This window comes from Denticeps clupeoides, chromosome 2, assembly GCF_900700375.1.
Source record: "Denticeps clupeoides chromosome 2, fDenClu1.1, whole genome shotgun sequence".
Taxonomy (NCBI): Eukaryota; Metazoa; Chordata; class Actinopteri; order Clupeiformes; family Denticipitidae; genus Denticeps; species Denticeps clupeoides.
This window is the reverse complement of record NC_041708.1, coordinates 12,660,223-12,685,473: the sequence shown is the minus strand read 5'-3', so window position 1 is coordinate 12,685,473 and position 25,251 is coordinate 12,660,223. Positions and strand designations below refer to the sequence as shown.

Genomic DNA, 25,251 nt, shown 5'->3' with positions numbered 1-25,251 from the left:
GTGATGCCTCTATCTGTGTGCCACTGAATGCCACCTGTCTACAATGCCACCTGGCCAGCAGAAGTTATATCATATTGTATTATTATCATACCGTTGCCATATAAAAAGATACAGAGCATATAAGTCTTTTATTTATATACTGCGTATTATGATCAAACAAAATCAAACAAAGACTACGTAATGGTTGCCCTGCTCTAAATTCTCACAACACTGTGGGGTACAGCGTTACATGCTAAGTATAGCGCTTGTTTGCTAGTTTAAGGTCAAAAGATTTATATACATATAACCACCACAGGACAAACAAACTGTCCACTTTGTTGTTGTGTAATTATTTTTTGTCACCCAGAACGTACTATTTTATGATATTTTTATTATTGGAGGAACAAGGTCAAGAAACGGTCATAAATGGCAATCAAGAGCATGTTGAGAGGCAGGGCAAAACGTTTTTGAGGTTTTGTCAGGGTGAGCAGGTGCCACTTCCCTGATCTTCAGTCATGTAACTTCCAACATTTACATTCAGGCCTCATTGTGTAACCATGGAAATATATGAAACTATAATAAAAATTAAATAACATCCAAAGTTTTAACAAGTATAACTAACCTGTGTGGTTAGTATAACAAACCATAAAACTGTAAGTCAGTGCCATCAAAGAAGTGATACCAATGCTTTTAATGAAGAGTTATTTTTTTGGTTTGTTTTTTTCTGGAGGGCAGTGACAAGATAAATCAGTAATTAAATAATGAATTGTCATAAATTATTAAAAATGAAAGAGTAAAACCTTCATTTAATTCTATACAACCTGTCATATTGAAATATTTCACAATTAATTCAGCACATCATAAATCTGTCACTCTGACCTGTCAAAGTAAGAGGGTGACGCTGATTTGGTCTGATCTTGTACTGATGATTTGTTTGATCTGAAGCTCTTTCTTTTCCAACATGGCGCTATCGTTCATGTGTGATTTTCCACCAATATCTTGAATTGTAGTGCCTTGTTGCTACATATATCAGCATTAGTCCCATCCACATACTTTGAGAAATCAGACTGACCGATAGAATGTGCCCAAATGAAATAAATTGTAAAATATTTCAAAATGTCACAATTAATTATTTTTTTATTTCAAGTTTTTGTAATTCATTATAATTTTATTATTTAATTATTGATTCATTTTTTTCATTTAGCACTTTTAGCCTTCCATACCTTTTATGTGAAAATTCAATTGTATCCTGTACTCTGAAGAAGACAGTTTTTGTTTGAATTTAATAGGTTCTGTGAATTTCTGCACATAGGGCCAGTTTCAAAACAGTGCCCTATGTAACAAGAAATATCTCTGAAATGTCTGGTGAATAGTGATCAAGTTTTCAATTGAAACATAGTAGCAGCATTTCAGAGCTTTGAATATATGGGCATTAATATGAGCAGGTAAAAGATATCATGGTGGTGCTACTGGACGTCATATTTCACAGTATAGTAGTCTCTTTTTATTATTATTATTATTATATGCTACACAATCGTAATATTTTTCTTGTGTATATGTGATAGTTTGGACCACTATGTATTTGGTGTACGTCCCAAAGCAATTGCTCATTTGTGAATTCTGATGTATCTACTCATCTATCTATTCCTCCTTTCATCCATCTGAAAGCTGTCTCTCCCCTGTGAGGTTTTTCCAATGTGCTCTGAGTAAAGTGCCTTGTCATGGTTTGCTGTGAATTGAAGGTGTTCTTGTGATGTTCCTGAGACACCATATTTTCACTCCTCCTTTTCACTAATTTAAACCTTTTCCCCTCTTTCCTCAACCCATCCCAACCTGTCCTTGGTGTGCATGGATCCACACAGGAGCAGGAATTTCTGCAGCGGCAGCAGCAGGAGCTGGACACCACCCTTAAAAGGATCATTCAGCATCACAAGCATGAGCTGACCACCATCGAGAAAGACTGCCTCAGCCACAAACAGCAGCTCATGAGGGGTAGAGACCCACTCAGTTCTTTACACACTGTACATCAAAACAACATCCTTTTAAAACCAGAACAGTTCTGCATGTCAGTGTGGATGTAGCTAGTTTTCACTACATCATGCAGAGCTTCTCACTTGTAATGAACACAAACATCTTTTAGGTAATGTTTTTGTTGTAAAAGATTTTGAGACTGTCCTACAGACATTTATTTGACTTCCAAATGCAGGTTACATCCCACAACTTTTGTCTACTGGTACATCAGCCCTACTTTTCCTCAATTCTGATTAGTCACAAAATATAAGTTCCTAAACCCCCCAAAGAGTGAGTGCAAGTTTCTGTCTCTTCAGTTCATTTTACCACTTGTTCACTGCGCATTAGTGGATATCACAATGTACTCATCCAAAGAACACTACCAAACCAAATGATAGATTATCAACAGTTTTATTAAAGAATATTTGCATGTTCCCCTTAGTTTCTGTACACAGTGCATACCATTCTTACTCATATGTGTCCCTCTAGATCAATAAAGCATCCATTCATCCCAACCCACCCACACACTCTGTGTCTGCGGCAAGGATGTTTGCTCATCCAGGGCAAGTTTAGTAGTTAAGAAAATAACAAACACAATTCACACACTGTGTGAATTGTTCACCAGTAAATGTTCAAACGTATTGGGATGTTTCAGCATACGCCAACCCTGCTGTGATTTTAAGTGGCCTACCTCTTGGTGGCAGCTCAGATATGGTTGTTCCCAATTGCTTCAGTTCTGTTATAATGCCATGGGTTGATCACATCATATCACAGAATAATGCTGAACTTCACTGGAATTCATCCTCCTGAGAGAGACACATTCTTTCAGAATTGTGTGTGGAAGCAGTCTGCATATCTGGGTGCTGTTTTTTATACACCTGTGACACCTGAATTCAGTGATTTGGAATGGTGGCCCAATACATTTGTCTAAATGTATATTTAAAATATATAGTCACATTTTTATGATACAGTTCACAAATGTCACTTTGTGGAGAGGTTTGTGAGAACAGGATATGTGTGTATACGACATGATTGTTCTTGCTGTAGTGTGTAAGTTGTTCCTGCCATTCTTTGGGCATGTCCTAGCCTGTCATTTCCTCTCCTCTTTGTCTGTAAAGCTTCTGTCACTGGCTGTCTCACAGTAATGACTAACTCTTGGTGTGTGCGTGCATGTGTAGCTCGAGAAGCAGCCATGTGGGAACAGGAGGAGCGCCACCTGCAGGAGAAACACCAGCTCTTCAAGCAGCAGCTGAAGGACCAGTACTTCATGCAGAGACACCAGCTGCTGAAGAGGCATGAGAAGGTTTGTGTTCCACTGTGCTGTTTTCTTTACTGTACAGTTCCATGTCGGGTTTCGTGAATTTCGCCTATGAACCAGAAGACCCGGGTTCGAATCCCACTTACTACCATTGTGTCCCTGAGCAAGACACTTAACCCTAAGTTGCTCCAGGGAGACTGTCCCTGTAACTACTGATTGTAAGTCGCTCTGGATAAGGGCGACTGATAAATGCTGTAAATGTAAATGTAAATGAATAGGTCCTGTTCTATTTAACAAAAAAAACCTTGGTAGTCCTTTACGACTATGAAATAATTGGCAAAATAATATTTTCAGAAGCTCCCTTATCATGTTCATAGTTTGACAATCCCAATAAGAAATGACAGATACCTTGAGAGTTGGATATCTGAATACTGGGACTAAACAATGTGATCATTGTTTCAAACTTCAATCCCCCTGAGCAACAAGGACTCACAGACATTTAAAGTGAAAGTGACGTGGTTGTCATTGTGATAGACACTGCAGCACAGCACATACAAGTACAAATGCTAAGAAACACTGTCCCTTTTTCCTAGATTTCTGTCCCATTTTTGCATAAAAATGAGTTTTGCAAAAAAGATCTGAAACCGTACCACATTCTCCTGTCTGACTCACTGTCATAAGCCACTGCAGTTTTATATCTATTATTAGGGTTGGGTTTAGGGATCTAAGTAAACAATAGTAATAGTGATAGTAAACAAAATCTGCCCTGAAATGGCACCTGTAAATCTGCATTAATCACATAACAAAAGGTTTATTTGCAGAAAGGTTTGCAAGCTAGCTAGTTAAAAAAATAATAATTACTAGTCACATTTTGGGATATCCTCTCAAATGTTTCTTTATTTTCTGTCATTGCATCCTTTGATGTTACGTGTTTGTCTGTGTAAAATACTGTTACATTTTTGTACAGTGATGTACCTCAGCCTAACTGGGTTAAGTGATTATAGGAAACAGTGGCCATAAACTAATTAGGGTTTGTACAAAAAAAATTTGGTCAGAATAAACCATCTAAGTTCTCTAAGATCATGTTATTGTGTGTAAGCAGGAGATGGAGCAGCTAAATGGTTACAACCAGCGTCTGATTGAGGACCTGAAGAGCCGGCAGGGCCAGGAGAGGGGCCGCCTACCTAAGATACAGCGTGGCGAGGCCAAGACACGAATGGCCATGTACAAGAAGAGCTTACGGATCAATGCCACGGGAACCCCTGACCAGGACCGTGAGAAGATCAAACAGGTTGGAGTGTTCAGATACAGATATACATCAACTGTGAAGCATTGATACATCAATTAGCTATCATTTAAAGAGGGTTTCATTAATTATGTGACCGGCAGTAGTGAAAAAACCCAGAGGTCAGTTTATTGGTGCAAAAAATTTGAAAAAGTAGGTGTGGTTTGTGTCATCAGGGTGTGAGGAGGAGTCATGAGATCAATTCAATCCCCGTTCCCATTTCGCTGCTGCCAGTCGAGGGCTTCAGCTCGCTTGAAAGATGATCACTCTCCCTGGTGCTGACAATTCCAGCGGTCATACAGTAATGTAATTGGATGATACGGAAAATAGAACCGGTGGGCGAGGCATGGTGGCTAACTTGATGCAGTCGGATCGTAACCAGAACAGAAGACATCGGAAAATGTTTTCACACAGAACAAGTAAATATTTAATAAGCATGCTTTTATCTCTGTGTGTGTAGTTTACAGTCCAGGAAGACAAAAGACAGAAGAATGAGAGACTGAATCAACACCAGAAACATGAGAATCAGATGAGAGACCTACAGCTACACTGTGAAGCCAACATCAGAGAGTTACATCAGCTACAGGTAACACATGCACACACAATGACATTGTTTCTACATAATCACATAACACTTTGACTTCTTTTCTTAATTCGTATTCTGTGTGTGAGCATAAATTCCTTTGTGGGGCTGCAGAATGAGAAGTGCCACTTGTTGGTGGAACATGAGACGCAAAAGTTAAAGGAACTGGATGAAGAGCACACTGGGGAACTGAAGGAATGGCGTGAAAAGCTCCGCCCACGCAAGAAGGTCAGATGTTACTTCTCAGAACCTTCAAACTCTCGGCTCTCTTTGAATTTATTTTTATTTTGTTCACTTTTTATCCCAGGCTTTGGAGGAAGAGTTCAGCAGGAAGCTACAGGAGCAGGAAGTCTTCTTTAAAACCAGCGGCGAGTCAGAATGTCTAAACCCAAATGCCCAAAGCCGGGTTTCCAAATTTTACCCTGTTCCCAGCATGCACTCTACTGGCTCATAGACCTGCGGCGCACAGAAGGCGCACAGAAGGGACTGGTGTCACCCAGTGGTGGTTCTCAGTATAGACAATCACAAAGGCCTCCTTTACTACAGTCAGGGATCAGATGCTACGAAGCAAGGCTTACATCAATGTTGTCGTCTTTTGTCGTCGGATTTCTTTTAATGATCAATAATGCATATTCCCAAACTTTAAATCCCATAAATGCGGTTAAGTTTCTTTGCCCTTCTGAGGCATCATGCCTTTACTTATGTCACAGGCTTCTCAAGCTTACAGAATTGCTCAGGCAGCACAACAGGATGTGTTCATTTGAATCCAGTCCAAATGGCAACACAGCCTTTACTGTGATGGTTTAGAGCATAGGTGTCAAACTCATTGCCCACGGGCTAATTTTATATAGATCTATTATTATGGTACTACATAAACTACAGATCGCATTGCCTTGCTGAATACGATCTTTACACTGCATTATGGGACCTGTAGTTTGTGTGTTTTCAGTGCTTCATATCACCAGGCCATTTTAATAGATCTATATAAAATTAGCCCGTGGGATATGCCCCTGCGGGCCACAAGGTTGACACCAATAGTTTAGTGTCTTGTCCTGTTTTTTGTTTTTGTTCCCCCATATAAATGTTCAGAATGCAACAAGAGAATGTATCACATAAGGGGGAAAAAGAATGTATTAAAAACCATTTTATGGCCAAATACAGGTTGAAACAATTGCCCTTAATGTAAATAATTTGTGCGTTAACTGAAATTAGTGTTTTATTTTATAAAATGATTTGAAATTATGCTTGCAGCCTTTTTTATGATCTACAAAAAACATTGTCATGCTTTATCTTTATATATCTTTATATTTGTGGTTGTCTTGTCATTTCAGTCAAGTTCCTGTGGCTGACTACTTGTGTCTTTTTTTATTTATTTATTCTTCATGAACATTGCAAAAAATCTGTATATGAGTGATTCTGTGTCTCAGTTACTGCGCACCCCCCCCCCCCCCCCCCCCCCCCCCCCCCCCCCCCCCCCAAGCATCCTTCAACAATTCGTTCTACACACACACACAAAAAAAAAAAATCCTAAGATGCTGTTACTGTGTACTGAACTGTCCTGCTGGCCTTAATGTCATTTACAGCCACCACGGCTCCTCTGGTTCCTTTCAAAATGTGTGTAGCGCCTGATAGAGATCAGTGTGGCTGGTGTATTAGAATTTCTGCAGCCTGATGGGAAAGTTGTCAGTGAAATGTTTTTGTTTAGGTTGTTACAAATAAATACAATTTAGAAAGCAATGTGTCTCATTCAGCATTTGATAGACATTTGATGAAAGAAGTCCATTTCTGTGTTCAATAGGGGTTTAATGGTACTTGGTAAAGTACCAAATCTTTCAGTACATCCGGTGCAGCCCAATATGTGTTTTGGTTTTGCAATGTGTTTTGAAATTAGTGCCCACAGCTTAACGGGCTACTGTTAAGTTTTAAGCATCAATGGTGAATGTGCGTGAAGCCATTCAAATCAATTTGGCTCAAATACAGAGCCTCGCACTGACTACGGGTAGCTAAAACTGTGAGTCACCTGATTGTGGTGATCCACTATTATGTTGGACTGGCAGATGAAGAGCGCAGTACTGCAGACTCATCCCCTGTATGAAAGCCACAAGCTTGCACTCGGCAGACGAACTGAGAAAAGTAGTAACTGATTGGAAGTTGGAGCGCCAAATACGACCGTGCCATGTATGACAGAAAATATTGTGAAAGCGGTAAATGGAACAGACTGACTGGGACCAAATATAGACTGCTTGGCTCACAATGTAAGGCACTGTCAATCAACAGAGTGTCCCGCCTTTTGTCATCTTTTTCCATAAATGCACCACAGCCGACCAGGCACTGTCTGAAACAAAATATATTAAACCTGCCTAACTTAATCAATGATTTTTCAGTTGATCTGTGGTGTAAGTATAATTACAAGCATTATAAGTTTCAAAGACTTTTATTGACAATAACATCAGGTTTATGTAAAGAGTCAATGTTTGCAGTGTTGGCCCTTTTTTCCAAGACCTGGGCCAAATCCTGACTGATGTCAACCCCTTTCTTCATATTCAGTGCTTGGAGTTTGTCAGAATTTGTAGGTTTTTGTTTGTCCGCTCCTCAATTAGATTAAGATCCGAGGAGTTGCCTGGCTTTAATGTTAGCATGAAACAGGACTGATGGTAGTGCCCCAAACTGCCTGCTGCCATTCCTGAGCAAGGTCTGCACTGGTGGCACCTTGATCTCGCAGCTGAATCATCTTTAGGAGACGGTCCTTGTGCTTGCTAAACTTTCTTTGGCACCCTGAAGCCTTCTTCATGACACTTGAACCTCATTCCAAGTTTTTGATAAGCCATTAAATGGTTGGTTTATGGGCAATCTTAGTAGCAGCAATATCCTTTCCTGTGAAGCCCTTTTTATGTAATGCAATGATGACTGCACGTTTCCTTGCAGGTAACCATGGTTAACAGAGGAACAATGATTTCAAGCATCACGCTCCTTTTAAAGCATCCAGTCTGCTGTTCTAACTCAATCAGCATGACAGAATGATATCCAGCCTTGTGATTGTCAACACTGTGCTTGTCAACACTGTCAAAACTGAGTTTCACACGTTTGTATGTCACACAAGCATCACTGAAAACTGACAACTCTCATGTGACAACCCCCATTATATCAATGATCCTCCCTCTGAAGAATTTGATTCTCAAATCCATGTCACCAGGAGATAAGGGCAGTATAGCAATGAAAGAAACCATTGCACAGCACCTAAAAAAAGGTACACAGATCTTCCTGATCTTCTGTAGCTCCAAAAAGCTACAACCCAGGATCCCATGTTTAAGTTCCTCCCTTCCCTTGATGAACACTTCCTTGTTAAATGTGCCCACCCTCTGCACGATCAAACAATTACAGCACTTTCTTGGGTTTGCCAATGTTTTACCAGTGATTCGTCTGAAAAAAGAATACAGCAGCCGGGACACTTCACTGAGAGGGAAGCCCACCAAGTTGCACTGGCCCTTGGCAGCCGAGGACACCTTCAACCAAATGAAACACTGGTGCATCCTGACCCTCAGCTCCTGTTTCTGTTGAAGGTGGACACTTCAAACATGGGGGTGGGCACCATAATGTCCCAGCAGGCCAGCTACAATGTGCACCTGTTGGTATGTGTATTATACAGTGTGTAGCCTTCGCGGGTCATTGTGGTCTTCTAGTTTACATTTACAAGACGCCCTTATCCAGAGCAACTTACAGTCAGTAGTTACAGGGACAGTCCCCCTGGAGAAACTTAGGGTTAAGTATGTGTATTGTATTGTATGTGAATGTTTGTCTTATGTATTGTATTTTGTGCAGGGATTTAAGTAAATCCCGTCCAGTCAAAGTCGTGTAAATTCATCCTTCCTGCTCTGTCCTGTTCCTGCCGCCTCCGAGACACTTTTTCCTCTTACCGACTCACCGTCAGTTACTGCTGGTGATCAAGCCTACCCTTGAGGAATGGCGCCACTGGCTGTAAGGCACATCGCAGCCATTTCTGGTGTGGTTGAACTCAAGAACCTGAAATTCATCTGGGAGGCCAGTCATCTCAACCCCAGTCAAGCCCAATAGGCGTTGTTCTTCAAGGACTCAAATTCACCCTATCCTGCGTCCCGGCTCCAAGAACGCCAAACTTGATGCTCTGTCCCTACAATTTACCCTGGATACTGAATCCCCAGACCCTGAACCTATTTTGCCTGATCCCTGCATTGTTGCCCCCATTCCCCTGTTCGCTGGAAAGAGACAGTGATCATAGTCGATAACTTAATTTACTATTTCTTTTATGCATTTCAAACAATTGCATTTGGACTTTAAAGGACTAATGGATGTCAATCTGGACAAGAGTGTATGCTAAATGCCATAAAAATTGCCTTTCACATGCCAATATCCTTGCCAGTTGAATCTGTGAGTTAAGTATTCATTTTAACTTTATTTGCTTGTTGAAATTATTTTTCCCCCCCGAACTTTCTATCCTGTACTTTCTTAGCAGGTGCATCTAGTGGGTAAAAACTTGCCTATGAACCAGACAAAGTCCCAGACTCAAACCTCACCAAGGCTTAACCCCGAGTCTTTCCAGACTGTCCCTGTAACTGCTGAATGTAAATCTGGATTAGAGCATCTGATAAATACAATAATGTAAAATGATCACAGATTCACAGGCATCCTACAGGTTTGGTTCTCATGGGAGCTCATGTTCAGATGTCCTCTTTTTGAGACCTGTAAATTGCATCTGGCCGCAATTTGTCTAGCTGGAATTGTGTTTCATCACATCACATTGTGCTAGTTAATCAGTTTCCTGCCTGTTCACTTTACCTGAAGTATCGTGAACACCCTCACCTGGGTGACCAGGTAAAATTGGGACTGACAGTGTCCCAACACAACATAACCAGAAGGATTTGATTGATTCCCTGTTGGCCAGTCTATCTGTTGCAGGCTTCATTTTATTTTTGGTGGTTTTGGTGTCGCACATGGCGGGCAATTCCTAAAATGACTAAATCTACTACAGATAAACAAGGTAAAAGACAAAAAAGATACCAGAGGCATTGTCCTAAAAAGCACACAGTGTTCTGGGCTCGATATCTGTATATTATGAACATGTAGCCAGCGTAAGGGCCTTGCTGGGATCTCGGCGGCACACGTCACACACGATTCCCTGACTGAACTCTTCTATGCTTTGTGTATGTGTGTTGGATGCTGCTGGAATGGACTATGCAGACAACAGTTTCCCATTCTTGTGCCTTATTTTTAAAAATTATTTTGCACCTTCCCAAAAAAAAAGAGCACGATTTACAAACTCAGGTCTTCACTCCAAGTGAACTCAGTCTGGCCATATGAATAACTTCACAATATTAACATATTATGAACACATTTATTTATTAAAAAACAACATCTCATTTTAATAAAACCACATACCTTCACCAAAAGAAGACAAGAGTACGAATTACGAACTTGTAGGAGCGCACCTAACATTAAAAAAGAAAGAAAGGAAAAAAACAGAAAGAAAGAAAAAAAAGAAAGAAAGTTATAAAACAGATAAATGTGCGTTTTTTTTTCTTTTTTATGCAAACTGCTGCAGCCACGTACCTCCATCCAGACATGTCAACTCAGTCTGGACGGGAAAATTGGACTGACCCAATGTCCTCCACACTAGGGGGCGTTCCCGACATTTCTGAAAGTTTAACCCCTTACAAACACTACAAAACAGATTTTTGTCAAATAAAATGACACAGGACTATTTTCAACATTTAAACCAAACTGCAACATGTTACAGAAATAAACACATTATATTGAAAGAAAGACAAAAAGACAGCTAGACTAAATAAGATAAGATAAGATCAACCTTTATTAGTCCCACAAGTCTGAAATTCCACTTGTCACGGCAGAAAGTGGATAGAAGCAGAAGGTAATAGCAGCAAAAAACAGAGGTAATAACAGAGGTAATAAGTCTGTGTGAACCAGCGTGTACTACATGGTGTTCACAAAACATTATTGTAATTTCCGTCAGTGAGGATGAGCTCTTTCCACTTTCCTTGTAGTTCCAGGATGTCAGCTTGAATTAAGGAGCACAATTTAAATGTACATGCATTATTAATTAAGCATATTTTTATTCAGGTGCAGCAAGTCCATATGTTCTTTTCATTTAATTAAACTACTAAAACAAATAGCGGGAACACGTCCATGAAATTAAATTGTCACTTAGGAAGTAACACTGATTGACAATCAATTTCACATGCTGTTGTGCAAATGGAACAGACAACGGGTGGAAATTATAGGCAATTAGCAAAACATCCCCAATAAAGGCGTGGTTCTGCAGGTGGTGACCACAGACCACTTCTCAGTTCCTATGCTTTCTTGCTAATGTTTCGGCCCTTTTTGAAAGATGCCGGTGCTTTCACTGTGGTGGTAGCATGAGACGTAGTCTACAACCCACACAACTGGCTCAGGTAGTGCACATCAATGCAAGCAGTTGCAAGAAGGTTTGCTGTGTCCGTCAGCATAGCGTACAGAGCATGGAGGCGCTACCAGGCAACAGACCAGTACATCATGAGACATGGAGGAGGCCTTAGGCGGACCATGACCCAGCAGCAGGATCGCTACCTCTGCCTTTGTGTAAGGATGAAGAGGAGGAGCGCTGCCAGAGCCCTGCAAAATGACCTCCAGCAGGCCACAAATGTGCATGTCTGCTCAAACAATCAGAAACAGGCTCCATGATGGTGGTATAAGGGCCCAACGCCCACCATTGGAAGTTGTTCTTACTTTGGGGGGGTGGCACACAGCCTTCCATTTGTTTGCCAGACGTAGCTTGACTGCGATTAGATCCTCAGACCCCTTATGAAACCATATGCTGGTGCGGTTGGCCCTGGGTTCCTCCTAATGCAAGCAATCATGTTGCTGGAGTGTCTCCGCAGTTCCTGCAAGATTATTGTATTGGTGCTATGGATGCTTTTGTGTTCCATTATATTTTAGAGCAGTGTACTTTTGTTACTAATACTTCCAATACTATTCAAACCAGCTGGTCAGCGAGGACCAGACTGTCTGGGTTTCATCCAGAAGGTGGTGCTATAGCACAGTAGTTTACCTTTTTTAAATCAGCAATTTGTTTTACATTATTTTCTCAAATAAAGTATTTTGATAGTGAAGCTGAACAACTGAGCCTATAAATTCAGAACAGACTTTCAAATCTTTAGGACCAGCTGGATTTGGAAAATAATTTGTGGGTGCTAAAGTTCTTCTCAGTTAATTTAAAAACGAAGTCCGTAAATAATAAGTAAATAACTGTTTTACATGACAACATTCATAGTTGGGGGATCTTGTTCCTGCTCCACTGAAGCAAACTGTGAGGGACACACAATGATTCCAAAGTCCTGCTCATAAAACCAGCTTCATTGCCAAGAATGCCATAAAAATACACTTATATTAAACCACCACATGAATCATTACAGGTGACTGGAGGTTTATCTCAGTCAACCCAGCATTTACTGTTTTAGTATACGAGTAGAATCAAGTAAGTTCTGACATTAAACCTTTATAATACCAGTAGTTAATGGTAATATTGATAACGTCCGATATTTCAGATCAGGTAGGTGTATGGAACACCTCTTCAACACCTCCCCAATAATTTCCATTAAAACTGTGCATTTAAGTTCAGCGTGCTGATCACGGATCAAAATGGGACTAGAAAGACGTATTATACTGGGATTCACCCCTGTTTAGCTGGTTGAAAGTCAACTTCACTGACCTCAAGGTCATCGCATTGTAATAAATCCGATACTCCCTAGGGACAAATGAATGTTGATTCTGTCATTTCATTCCTACTTAATACATAAGTAGTAGTCCAGTAGGTGCCTGTAACAAGCACAGGTTTTCACATCAGCAACTAACCTCTGCAAGACACTCAACGCCCAATTTGTATTAGTAGTAGGATTGTTGTTGCTGGTTGTAAAATACGGTTGTTGTTTTTTTTTTTAATTATTATTAATGCGCACGTGCGTTTTCCGGAGCGGCGCCAGGCGGCTCTCTCAGCTCAGCCCACCAGCGTTTCCCCACAAGCCGCCGCCTCGCCCTCCGACCCAGACTAGACTACCGGCGGACTTCAGGCGGATGCGGAGCCCCGTCTCGCTGGGAGCAGACGTCCGGGAAACATTTCCGCCGACGACCGCTGCGTCCAGGTAGGCGACGCAATTCAGACGTGACTGCGGCGGAGTGACCAGGAGTGAGTAAATGGACGGAGTAAAAGGCGCGTTCCCGCGCGCGCGCGCGCGCGAGCCCCGCTTTCCAGCAATGCAGTCTGATGAAGAGAATCGTGCCCTCTCCTCAACAGGCCCGCTGTACCTGGTTTTATTGTACGGAGCACTTTCATTTCCCAAGTTTTCTTGGGAAAGGGGGGGAGAAGGTGGCGTGGTGGATTTTCCACGCTGTGGATTTTTGCGTCGGTGGAGGTGCTGGCGCGTCTGGTTCATCTTGGGGTTGAAGAATGAACCGGCGCAAGTCCAGGCTTGCGGGAGATATTCGCTTGCGGGACCCGCTTGTGCCCAGAGGCCACGGGGTTTGTAGCGGAGTGGCTGTCACCCAACCCAGCGTGGCAACGCGGAATCGCACAGGGTCAGGGGTTCGAACCCCGCTCAGAATGGGCGAGACCGTAGATATCTCTTCGAGTAAAAGATCCAAAATGGATAAATGTATGTATTTAACAATTCGTGTAATATAAATGTAATAAACAATAGAAATCATTATTGATACTAAATCACGGTTCATATAGTATCATGTAGTTCGACTATAATGTTTCTAGCTGTTGCCTAGAAACATTGTGATTTGGCTTTCAGACTTTTCTCTGCGATTGTGCTGAATGGCTTAAAACTGTGAGAAATGCAGCCTTGACTTCACGGCTGACTTTCTTGCAACGATCATGCTTTTTAAATTGCTATTTTCAGGCCTATCCTACTTTTTGAAAGCAGCGACTGGAATGTAGATATAATGTATGACGCACCGCAGGGGCAGAAATCCCTCCCAGCAGGCTGAAGCACGCTCAGCATCTGTGAAGGTTGTGGAATGCAATGCGTTTCGCACACCGGATTATCTATAGAAGCTCATCCTCTTATGGGTTTTAAAACTGCTGTTTACTGTAAGTTTTGATTTGGTATGTATGACGTTTTCATCTTGAGCCTCAAGCAAAAAGCATGTGTGTGTGCCATACAGATTGTCAATATTTGCATGAATATTATTGTTTTATTTGATGAGCAGCCTATGTAAAATACAATTTATCAGTCCACGTTGTAGTTAAGCCTCGAAACAAATGCTAGCTGGCAGATGGTTCTAAACATCCCTCCTGTTGCATTCTCTGCATTATGTTGCGTTGTCTCTGTGGAACAACAGTATGTTTGTTACCGGAGGAGTTTTTTATTAATGTGTTTCTGTGTTTGCATGAAATGAGAGACGCGAGACAAGAACTCGCCTGCCGTGCCTGTTACTCCCTAAGATGCCAGTGCATTTAACATTCCCTTTGATGCTCCTGTATTTGGGAGCGAGATGGACAAGTTAATTGGTTTGAAGACACGGGTTAGAATCTGGATCACTTTCTGACCCATAATCCATTAGATCTCTTAGAACCACGTCGCCTTCTTTAGGGAACTGTAGACAAACAAGCTTGAATTAAAATAACAGTTGTCCTACATGGATTCTGAATAAGATTTTTTTTTGTCCAGTATGCTAATTAATTAATGCAGAGAAGGTGACTTCTTAATAATGATCAAAAATCTTACTTTTTGCTCTGATTGAAAATAATGTGAAGATGATTTAAAACACATTTTATTAAAAAAGGTTATCTGTATCATACTGTAATGAGAGCCCATCTGTCAAATTTGCATGTAGAATGACCTGGCCAGTGCTGAATGATGAAGCAGCGCATGTGCAGGAAGGATGAATAGAAGAATTCCAACCTGATTGTTCAACTGCCAGAGATTTTCTGTATTGTGAATGATCATGCTTCACTTAATGAATGTGACTTCGTTAATGAGACTGTACATGGCACAGGGAAGGGCTCTATGACACTGGCCAGTGAATACATAGCACTGTATAGTCACCAGTATAAAGCAGTGAAATCAAAACCACTGTTTATTTAAGCTGCAACCAAAAATTGTTCAAATATTGATTCACCTAAACCGTTTATTGCAGAATTTTCTTATTGTAATTAAACAATTGCAATAACATAGTGAAAGAGGCACAAAAGGCAGTCTTATCCGATTGTTCTTTGAGCAACAATACAATATTGTTCTCCATCTGTAGGCTGTGGCGCATGAGAATTTATGGAGCTAAGAGAGTCCAACAGAAATCATATGCAATTATTGCCCTTCCTGAACAGGTTACTGTTGGGAAGATTAAACCCTTTAATTAACTGTTGCATAGTACCGTCTCTGACATTATTTTGATTGCATCAAGTTCCAGCGAACATCTTACATCCACTCCAGAGAGTAAGAAAGGAACACCCTTATTGCTGTTCCCCTCCATAATCCTTCAGGAAGTGAAACTCTTCATGCTAAGAGGTCTTCCTGTTTCCAGGCCCCGTAGCAGGAAACCCACGGCTTTCCATTCACAGGACGTTTAGGAGGGCGTGGCTCCATCAAAAATCCGCCTGGCTGCTTTGTTTGCTTTGAGGCTGGGCTGCCCTCAGCTGTGCAAACACAACACGCTGCTGCTCCTGCCAGACGTAGCTCCACTCGCGCTGAGTGCAGGTCACCCGGTGTTCACTTTCTCTGACCCGCATTTACGACCTCAGCAAGCAGGAAAATCTCCAGGGCACGCTGTGCACACCGTGAAACATTGCCTCCAGCTATGCAAATGCTCACCTTACCCAAAAAATTAGTCAAGAAAAGATTTATTTTATTCAATAAGTGCATCTGGCTGTATTAGTCACTTGGCCTTGATTCTGCACCTCTGGCAGTTTTGCGAAAAAAAAAAAGAAAAAAGAAAAGTTTGCCTACCATCTGGCAGCTTTGGCAGAGGAAGCTTTTGAGTTTGTCTGCAATGTTTGTGCTGCCAGGGTGGCAGGTGTGTGTCCACATCTGGTGTGGGTGCAGAGTTGACTCGGCCCTAATCAGTGTAAGATTTGGTTTGCAGATTTGACTCTGACACAAACAGCAAAGGCATAGAGTTCACAGATTATTCATTGCACAAATCATTTGGTGTAATTAGTATTTCAGTGAGTAATTTGGTTCCGGGTAGCCATGTTCAAGACAAAAAATCTGTATGGATCTCTGATTGGAGTTTCTGTGTTGAGCCCGACTGAGGAATGGAATAGTCCTAGCAGCGAAAGTTCCGATACTATTACACTTATTGGAACATTACTACTACAATTGAATAGGCTTAGAACCTGAAACCAAAGGCCATTTGGTTTTAATCTTTTCTCAGAACATGATTGATTCAGGTGCTCTGGGTTCCGGGTTCCATTGTTCATGTTTGTCTGATGTATCCCTGATTACCTGATGGTGTGGATCTGTGTTAATGTGTGTAGATGTATTCCTGATGTGTAATGTCACAGTCTGGTCATTGATATTTTATTACTGCACTGTATAATTGTGTCACAGATTTTGAGTCTCTGTATTTTTGAGTTAAAGTTGCCCCCTGGAGCAACTTAGGGTTAAATGTCTTGCTCAGGGACACAATGGTAGTATGTGGGATTTGAACCTTGGTCTTCTGGTTCATATGCGAGTGTGTTACCCACTAGGCTACTACCACCCTATATCACATGTAATCATGTCTGTACAAAATAACAAGATTACTATGTGACCCGACATATTGGCGTGTCCCAATAGACCATAACCGACAGGTGAACATCACACAGACTTGTTTGATTCTGTCACTGGCCGAGTTCGGGGACGCATTTGCAGGCATGCTTGGAGCAGGTGGAGTAGTCGTCGTACTGGGAGAGGAGGACCGGAGGCGCTTGGCCGGTAAGGCGGCCGGAGTTGATCTGGGACGGGAGTGTGGCCGTGGAAGCGCCGCAGCGCGGCGGGGAGGGAACTCAGGCTCCGTGGGGGGTTACGGGGAAGATCGTATTAGCAAAAGGGGGCAGGCAAACTCAAGGTCAATGGCGGGCGAAGGTCGTGGTCACACTGGAGAATCCGATTAGAGATCGTCGTCACAAGAGGGGCAGGCAAAGTTCTAGGTCGGGGACAGGCAAAGGTCGTGGTCATAGATATCAATCGTGGGAAAATAAGGCTGGCGTCAATGGAAGTAAATTCAACTCAAAGAGCCAATACACCTCCAGCCCACCAGAGAGCACCAGGCCAGACAGAGAGACGATGACCCGGAAGCGGAAACGAGAGCTCTCGTTTCCGCTTCCAGGTCGCCGTCTCTCTGTCTGGCCTGGTGGCTGTGACAGATTCCTTTTTTGGTGAGTCTGTGGTGCAGCATGATAAGTCACATCTTCCTGAGTGCTGCTGCATGTTAGACTGCTGCATGTTAGACTATGTCTTGAATATCAAGGCTGTCCATGTTAACGTGACCGATGGACACCACTCAGTTGATGTGATTGACTTTAAACTTTGGAGACATTGGATACCTTTTGAAAAACACATTTGTGCATCAAGCGCTGTCAGGGTAGTTTCAAAAATCCACCAATAAATGTAAGATGTAAGACACACACACAGTGGTTTGAAAATGCAGGCTTATTGGTTTGTGAATAAATAACTGTATTGACATTTGTGCATCCCGTAATTTTTTGTTGTTGTTGAGAAATGCACTTGTGAATGTGTTACATTTATTTGTAAGTCTTAAATTACATTTGTGAATCTTGTTACATTTGTTGCTGAATCAAGAAATATATTTTTAAATGGGGTGATATTTATTTGTGAATTTTGAAACTAGACCATCTCCATAGATCCCTGACATCTTTAGGAAACTGTGACTGCTTCAGTGGGTGGGACACATATTTTGCATGTTTGCTTGATTGACATCTATTATAGCAGAACTCGCTGGTAGCCAGTGAGATTGGCTACGTTGTACATTATGCAACATCCTCCATTAATACTGGAGATGGACATGGGCCAACTCATGGCAGTCAATTTTCATGGAATTACTGTCTGGTTTGGTACATCCTGGAACCCAGCAAAAATGCTATGTCCTAAATTAGACAAAGATCTTGGAATGGGCTGAATGAGTCATGTGAAGGGGTGAGACAGAGAGATAAATGATTTCTTACTTTAGCTGAAGTAGGATAAAATGTATTGTTTGCTTAGCATTTGGCTGCAAACTGTCCCATCTGAAATAGTAACTGTTTTCTGACTGTCACACACTTTATCATAAAATGATCTACTAAAATGATCCACTTAGTTTTTGAGATACATGAATGTAATTTTGTTTGCAATTAAAAAAATCTTAATCCTACTCATTTGCAGCAGTTGGCCATTTCATATAAGATTTTTTTTCATCTGCTTGATTTATGTTAATTCTAGTGGAGATTGTATGGTAAGCTCTACAGCAGTTATAACAATAATGGATGCCTAATTGGATGAGCTGCTCTGGGGTAGAAAGCAGGCTGGTGAGAGATTGCTGTGCGATGGCTTCTCTGATTAGACGTTGCTGTGGCCTGATTTATCTGGAGTGAAGCTGAGCTCTGGGAACGGCTGCTCTGGCTGTCTCAGTGTCAAGCCTAGACATTCATCTGTCTGGTTTCTGAAAAGTCCACACACTTCCTTTTACCTGGATACACACTGGCTGCTCTTAATGATGGATTAAGACATATTAATGATGTCTCTGTTTTGTAGCTGTGCTTTTTTGAAGTGAAGGATATCGCATTGTGCACGTGTGTCTTTTAAGTTTACTAAAGGCTTCTATTCTACTAAAGTCATAGAGCTGCGAGTTAATTATCCTCCATTCATATTTTCAGAGGCATTGAAATTTATTTGTTGGATCATTAAACAAACTCTGCTCCAGTGCACTACAGCTAAGTTAATCGACTTCTGATACAGAAAAATAACAGTGTGGGGTGAAAAGCTTTGAAGGTGCAGTAAGTGTCTGCCATTCTCCCCATTAAATTTTGCAACAAGACAAAAATGCAATAAACTCATGTATTTTCATAGTATATAATAAGTAGATTTGGAGAAATTATTTGCATAATTTGTGCAATGCATAATTACAATTAAATTATTGGCAAAGTGATTATTCTATTAGATTTAAAAGTAAAGTAGTATTACAGTGTTCTAGCTGTCTAAATTGCATTGTGCATTCAGCACATCACATAAAATAGACATCATACCAACAATCTAATGCTCTTGGCACACATGCTCCCTCATTCTGCAGACTAAATGCGTAAAATAAGACAGCATAAATTCTGGAAATTTGCAGTCCCAGATTTCAGTCTGTCTATTAGCTTCATTCTAGTCGTCCACATTCCATAAATTTAGCATTCAAGTTGTGTTGTGTGTGTGAAGCAAGTTGGAGTTTGGGCTACAGTTAATATTGTTGATTGCTTTATATTCATGATCAAGACTCTTGTATCAAACATTTCCTTGTTATTCCACATTGACATTGGCAGCTTGGCTTATAAATAAGATAAGAATGATTAGATTTTTTAATATGACTGCCAGTACTATGTTTTTTTTCAATCAAGAAACACTGCTTGGGATTGATATTCAGTGTTACATATGGAATCACCATTGTAAATGTGCAAAAAAGTTTCAGAGGAACCTCTGACAACTTTATGCATTTTCCTGTCGGGTGCTGTCCCAGATGTAAGTGATAATAGGAATGCATTATTTGATTATTATTATTAAAGTATGCCTTTCCCCAAGGAAATTAAATGTTTAGAGATGGAGGAACATGCTTTTGTTAAGTGTCTAATGGATAATATGACAAGTATATGTTTACTTCAAGCATACTCTGAGTGATTAGTTAGCTTGGGAGGGAGTGATGTCCTTTTTTTGCTGACTCCTCTCAGGATGAGTTATGCAGTCATCTGAACACTCTCTTAGGAGCAGCAGCGACAGGAAATGCACCATTTCACTCCATTATTTATTCCAAGCCTCACAAATCTGTAAGAGACTGAATCGGCACTCACCATTCCATTAAAAAAAATAATGCAGCAGCTCTGAAATTGAATTTGTTGGAATCAAAGGTGATGGCTGTTAATATTTTGAAGAGATTAAAGGGAACTCTTGGTATGTTTTTTTTTTTTTATATTTGGTGCCAATGGGGTTGATGAGGAAGGGCTGGCAATTTTCTTGTCAGATTCATGTGTTGTGTCACAATACAATATTGTAAAATCATTTTTACATTTACATTTATGACATTTATCAGACACCCTTATCCAGCGCGTCATACAATCAGTTGTTACAGGGACAGGCCCCCCTGGAGACACTCAGGTTTAAGTCTTGCTCAAGGACACAACAGTCTTCTGGTTCATAAACGAGTGTGTCAACTGCTACCACTAACATTACAATATAATTTCTGAACTTGAAAATAGTCAGTTTCATAATAAGTATGAAAAGTACTTGCAGACAGTGCAGATGAGAACGAATTTGCCAAATGTTAAAGTAGGTATTAAGTGTAATAAAAAATTTAGTTGGTCAGTAAACTGCACAGTTACATTTACATTGGTAAGACACAGTTTCTTATTTTTAAGATTAATGCCATCTATGCCCATCAGTCAAACAATGAGAAAAGTTCCATTAGCCAATCTGATCTAAACCACACATGCATAGAGCATTCATCAGTAATACATAAAGCCAGAGAGAAAGAGAAAGCAAGAGTAATGTAAGGTCTTCTTCAATGTGAAAGGCATCTCAACTAACTGAACAGATTTACTATAAACAACCTCCCATCATGCACAGCTGCACGTCCACTTTAATACTTTGTTTGCTATAATCCGAATGCGATATTAAGGATTTTTAGTAAAAGTTACTAATATTTGCTCTAACAGTTGGTCAGTGAATCTCTGTGAATCTCTATGAATGCTAAATAGGAGATTGAAGAATGGGTCCCATAGGGGCGTCGTTATGAGTGAAAACAAGCTTTGCCCTTGGCAGGTCAACATTAATTACAATTTTTAACGAAACTGACAATCTACCAAACTTGTTAAGTTTAAAGACAGCATAAACCATTCATAGTATTTTGAGGAATTGTTATATTTTTATATTGTTACCATTACATAACATTGCATTTAGCTGATCATTATAACTTAGTTTGCTGCTCAGTCTCTTTGGAGGGACTTGTTTTGCTAAAATAACAACAGTAGTAGTAATAATAATAATAACAAATAATATATACAATGTAAATGACTATGCATTCAAACTATTGCAATGACTGAGATCAGTTGTAAAGGCTTGGAACCCAGATCTTTGAAGCAGCCATTTTGTTTTGGTCACCACTAAATGGTTTTCTTCTCAGAGGAAGTGGTTGTTTGGCCATAAATACACATCAATACTTTTTTTTTTTTTTGCCAGTGATTGTGATGTTGTAGACATCCAGCTACACAATTCAGCTGGCATTTAAGGATCTTGAATATCAAGGCCTTCAATTTTTTATTGAAGTGATTGTCATTTTTAAAACACTTCAGCACAGCACAGCCATGGTTCACACAATGAAATGTGTCGTTTAAACCCATCACCCTTCGTGAGCAGTGGGCCATGAAAGGCACCCGGGGAGCATTGTGTGGGGACATTGTCTCAATTTTCCAACTGCTCAGTGTTTGTGGTTTTGTAACTCTAGTCATCATAGCAATGTAAGCAAAAAAATAATAATAAGCAATGTGTCAGGATTGCCTGCAGCTGGGCTCCACACCGGAATGCAATCCTGACGCCCCATAAATGCCGGAAGTTTCCGCCCGTTCGGGGTCGCTGGCATTTTCGTGAACTCTCTGCACGAACTTGACCTGATTTAGTTTTATGTGTTTTGAGTTCTGGCAATCGCCACACGCCTACGGGTTAGTTTACGTTCTTTGTTTAAGTTAAATAGTTTTCGGCCACCGCGCCCGTCTTTATTTGTGTTTAGTGTTTGTTTATTAATAAAACCCCCTTCCCAGCATGTCAGACCTCTGCGCTTCCTTCCCCCGTAAGTCCGTAGTCGTGACACAATGTCTGGTACCATTATGGATTTAGACCTCCTCTTCCTCTTCAAAACTCAATAAATAAGTGAAAGCATCTTGGCCTGGACTACACTTAAAATTGTGAACCACTATCCAAATCATACTTGAATTGTAGAGGTTCTTTATTTTTTGTTGTTGTAGGTCTTTTTATTATTCTTATCTTATATCTGTCTGTTTTTATAGTGTATAACTTGCAATATATCCCTAATGTCCTTTGGAGTTGAAGTGGAAAAATGAATCCCTAATCATCACATTGATTACACTTTACATCATTGTAATAGCCCTAAATGAGTCAGGACTGTGGATTGATGGAATTGCTAAACGAAGCCCCAGGGAGGTTGAGTGCCATGTAAAAAACCGTTGTGACCTTTATTTGGCAGTCTCTTGACAGTCGAGTCCATGCACAGACCGTGCCAGATTCTCAAACACACTCCAATCTATTCTGCTACTTTATTGGGTCTTTTTGAAACACTGTGTCACGGGTGGGCTGGACATGGCAATGAATGAGGACGCATTCGCACGATCACAGGACAGGGGTTTAATATAAAATACACGAGACAAGGGAACATGAACACGCACAATGAACAGACGAACAGACATGAACAGGATAGTTTTATACAATTATATAAATAGACAGCAGGTGAACACGATCAGGGAACATTACACAAGACGAACATGAAACTCCGGTCCGGACTCCGGAGTAAACCCCTGCCGGTCCGGATCATGTCATTACTCCCCCCTCAAAGGCACTACCACCTGGGAGTGCCCACAAAACGGTCCATGAAAGGGGGGAGAAGTCCTTAAGGACAAGTGGCGGTTGTCCTGCACCGGCGGCGTCAGGCCCGGGCCAAAGCACGGCTTGTCCGTGGGGGACCGGCATCCTGTCCGCCGTCCGCAGGCACCATCACTCCGGTCAGTCTCCGGTACGCCCCGCTGGAAAGTTTGCCGCCTCCCTCGTCTCGGTTAACACCGGGAGCACCTGAACTGCGCGACCGGTCTCCTCGACCCCACGGTAGCTTTCGTAGGCCATCGAGGTCCGGTCGCACGGATTTGTCGGTACTCCCCGCCTCCGGAATCGCCAGGGGGAACATGGACCTTGTGACAGATCCTCTCGACCCCACGGTAGCTTTCGTAGGCCGCCGAGAGTCTGCCACGCTTGGGGAACTGATTAAAAACCTGACATGGATCATGGCGGGGAACTGCCGATTACCGGAGGTGCGTCGCTGGAATCCGGACAAGACGGCGGCGTCGGGGGACGTCCATACATGGAACCTTGAACATGGATCTGTGGAGCAGACGTCCTCCCGACTATCCACGGTTCACTGGATCTCAGCAGGGCGTAGATCGGCTGCATCCACATGGTCGGGTCATTCTGTCACGGGTGGGCTGGACATGGCATGAAGGAGGACGCATTCGCACGATCACAGGACAGGGGTTTAATACGAACTACACGAGACAAGGGAACATGAACACGCACAATGACCCGACGGCAAACAGACACGAACAGGATAGTTTTATACAATTATATAAAAAGATAGCAGGTGAACACGAACATTACACAGGACGAACATGAAACTCCGGTCCGGACTTTTTTGCTAATAATAATGAATCACATTTTTTTAGACATGCACATCTGTATTCATATTTGTTTCTGTATAAACCCTAAGGATTTGTGTGTGTATGAGTGTTTGTATGCAGGTGTTCATGTGCTTATGTGTTAAAACTGTTTTGTGCTATTTATGTAAGCTCTTTCATCATTATGTTATAGTTATATGTATATGTAAGCACATTTATACATAGATATATGTGCTTATATTTGTATGTTCATGCATTTCACAGATACACATCTGTGTATTATTTTGTGTGTACAAGCATATGACAGTGGCAGTAAGGGGGCATGGAAGAAGGACAAGTCTGAGAAAAGGGTGTGTGTGTGTGTTTTTGTGTGTGTGTGTGTGTGTGTGTGTGTGTGGGGGGGGGGGGGGTCCTACTGAGCCCCACTCTGACTAAAGGGGTGGATGGTGTCGTGCCAGAGCAAAATCATAACCAGAATAATGAACTGTTTGAGCAATGAATCCCTCGTTGTGTGTGTCTGTGGGCTGAAATGGTTGAATACATAAAGGGAAAAAGGGAGGCTTGTATTTCCCCACTGTGAAACGCTGCTTGTGTGAGGCGCCTTTAGCCCTCCATGTCTCTGCTTTGGCTGCTGATAAGAACGTGAATACACACTGACATTTTTAAGATTGTGAACGTGCGTCTCTGGGAATCCTCAGCTGACTGTGTTTCAATAGGCTAAACTTTTACAGAATTAAAAATCCCCCCCCTTGCCATAAAAGGTCTGCGTTCATTACAGAGTTTTTCCGTGCAGTGTCTGTCGTAATCTCTGCATCTTAAAGCAAACATTTGTAAACACAATACTTCCCCTGGAATGATAATTACATGTCGCCTACATTTTTCAGAGCGTTTGTATGTTTTTGATCTGGCTGTCGGGGCTCATGTCCACTCTGGGTACAGTTGAGTAAGTTGAGACGATACACACTTCTATAAAGTAGGAACCAGCCGACGGGTGGGGTCACAGGGTTAGAAGGTCTAAATGAAGTATAGCCTGAGAATTGAACCATAGGGAGTGGAAAAAGCTGATGCCTGATTTGGATTCAGTTTCAATGAATCCTGTGTTCTGAAACAAGTTCTGAGATGATTCTCTGAAACAGTACTTTTACTTGTATGTTTTGGAACAACAGGACGTACAATTTCATTCTTCCTGGGGCTCCTGGATTCTGTTTTAATCATAGAAACAGGATGCAAAGTCAATGTGAGGTCAATAGATCTTATTCAATACATATTCTGACAGATTTTAGAATTCAGAATTTTTGTATTTTTAAACGTTTCAGTTGGTTTAATACTACTATATCATTTGTTTGTCATATTTATGCATGGGTTTAAGTTTTCTGTCGCTGTGACTGATTTCAGTCAGTGAAAACCTCCACATACTGTGCTGCGCTCTGAATCCCATTGTTTTCTATGGGGAACTCTTCTGGCAAGTGACTGTTCATGAGCCT

At 41.3% G+C, this 25,251-nt stretch overlaps 2 protein-coding genes across 13 annotated transcripts in view; both read left to right on the top strand.

Moving 5' to 3' along the window:
* LOC114777670 (STE20-like serine/threonine-protein kinase) overlaps window positions 1-6,357 on the top strand; it is a 33,152-nt gene extending 26,795 nt beyond the window's left edge. For all 3 annotated transcript variants that reach the window (XM_028967014.1, XM_028967013.1, XM_028967011.1), the window contains 6 exons: window positions 1,842-1,971; window positions 3,168-3,292; window positions 4,350-4,538; window positions 4,993-5,118; window positions 5,230-5,343; window positions 5,423-6,357. In XM_028967014.1, coding sequence (XP_028822847.1) covers window positions 1,842-1,971; window positions 3,168-3,292; window positions 4,350-4,538; window positions 4,993-5,118; window positions 5,230-5,343; window positions 5,423-5,569 — 831 coding nt within the window. In that variant the 3' untranslated portion in view covers window positions 5,570-6,357. The remainder of the gene's footprint in view (window positions 1-1,841; window positions 1,972-3,167; window positions 3,293-4,349; window positions 4,539-4,992; window positions 5,119-5,229; window positions 5,344-5,422) is intronic.
* Window positions 6,358-13,126: 6,769 nt separating this feature from the next.
* Window positions 13,127-25,251, top strand: part of ptprea (protein tyrosine phosphatase receptor type Ea) — a 65,319-nt gene continuing 53,194 nt past the window's right edge. The window contains exon 1 of one of the 10 annotated variants that reach the window (XM_028962764.1): window positions 13,127-13,283. The gene's annotated coding sequence lies outside the window, so the exon portion shown is untranslated. Of the gene's footprint in view, window positions 13,284-13,385; window positions 13,458-13,754; window positions 13,794-14,117; window positions 14,252-25,251 lie in introns of those variants that run through there. The other 9 variants (XM_028962707.1, XM_028962680.1, XM_028962774.1 and 6 more) reach the window with 9 other exon arrangements.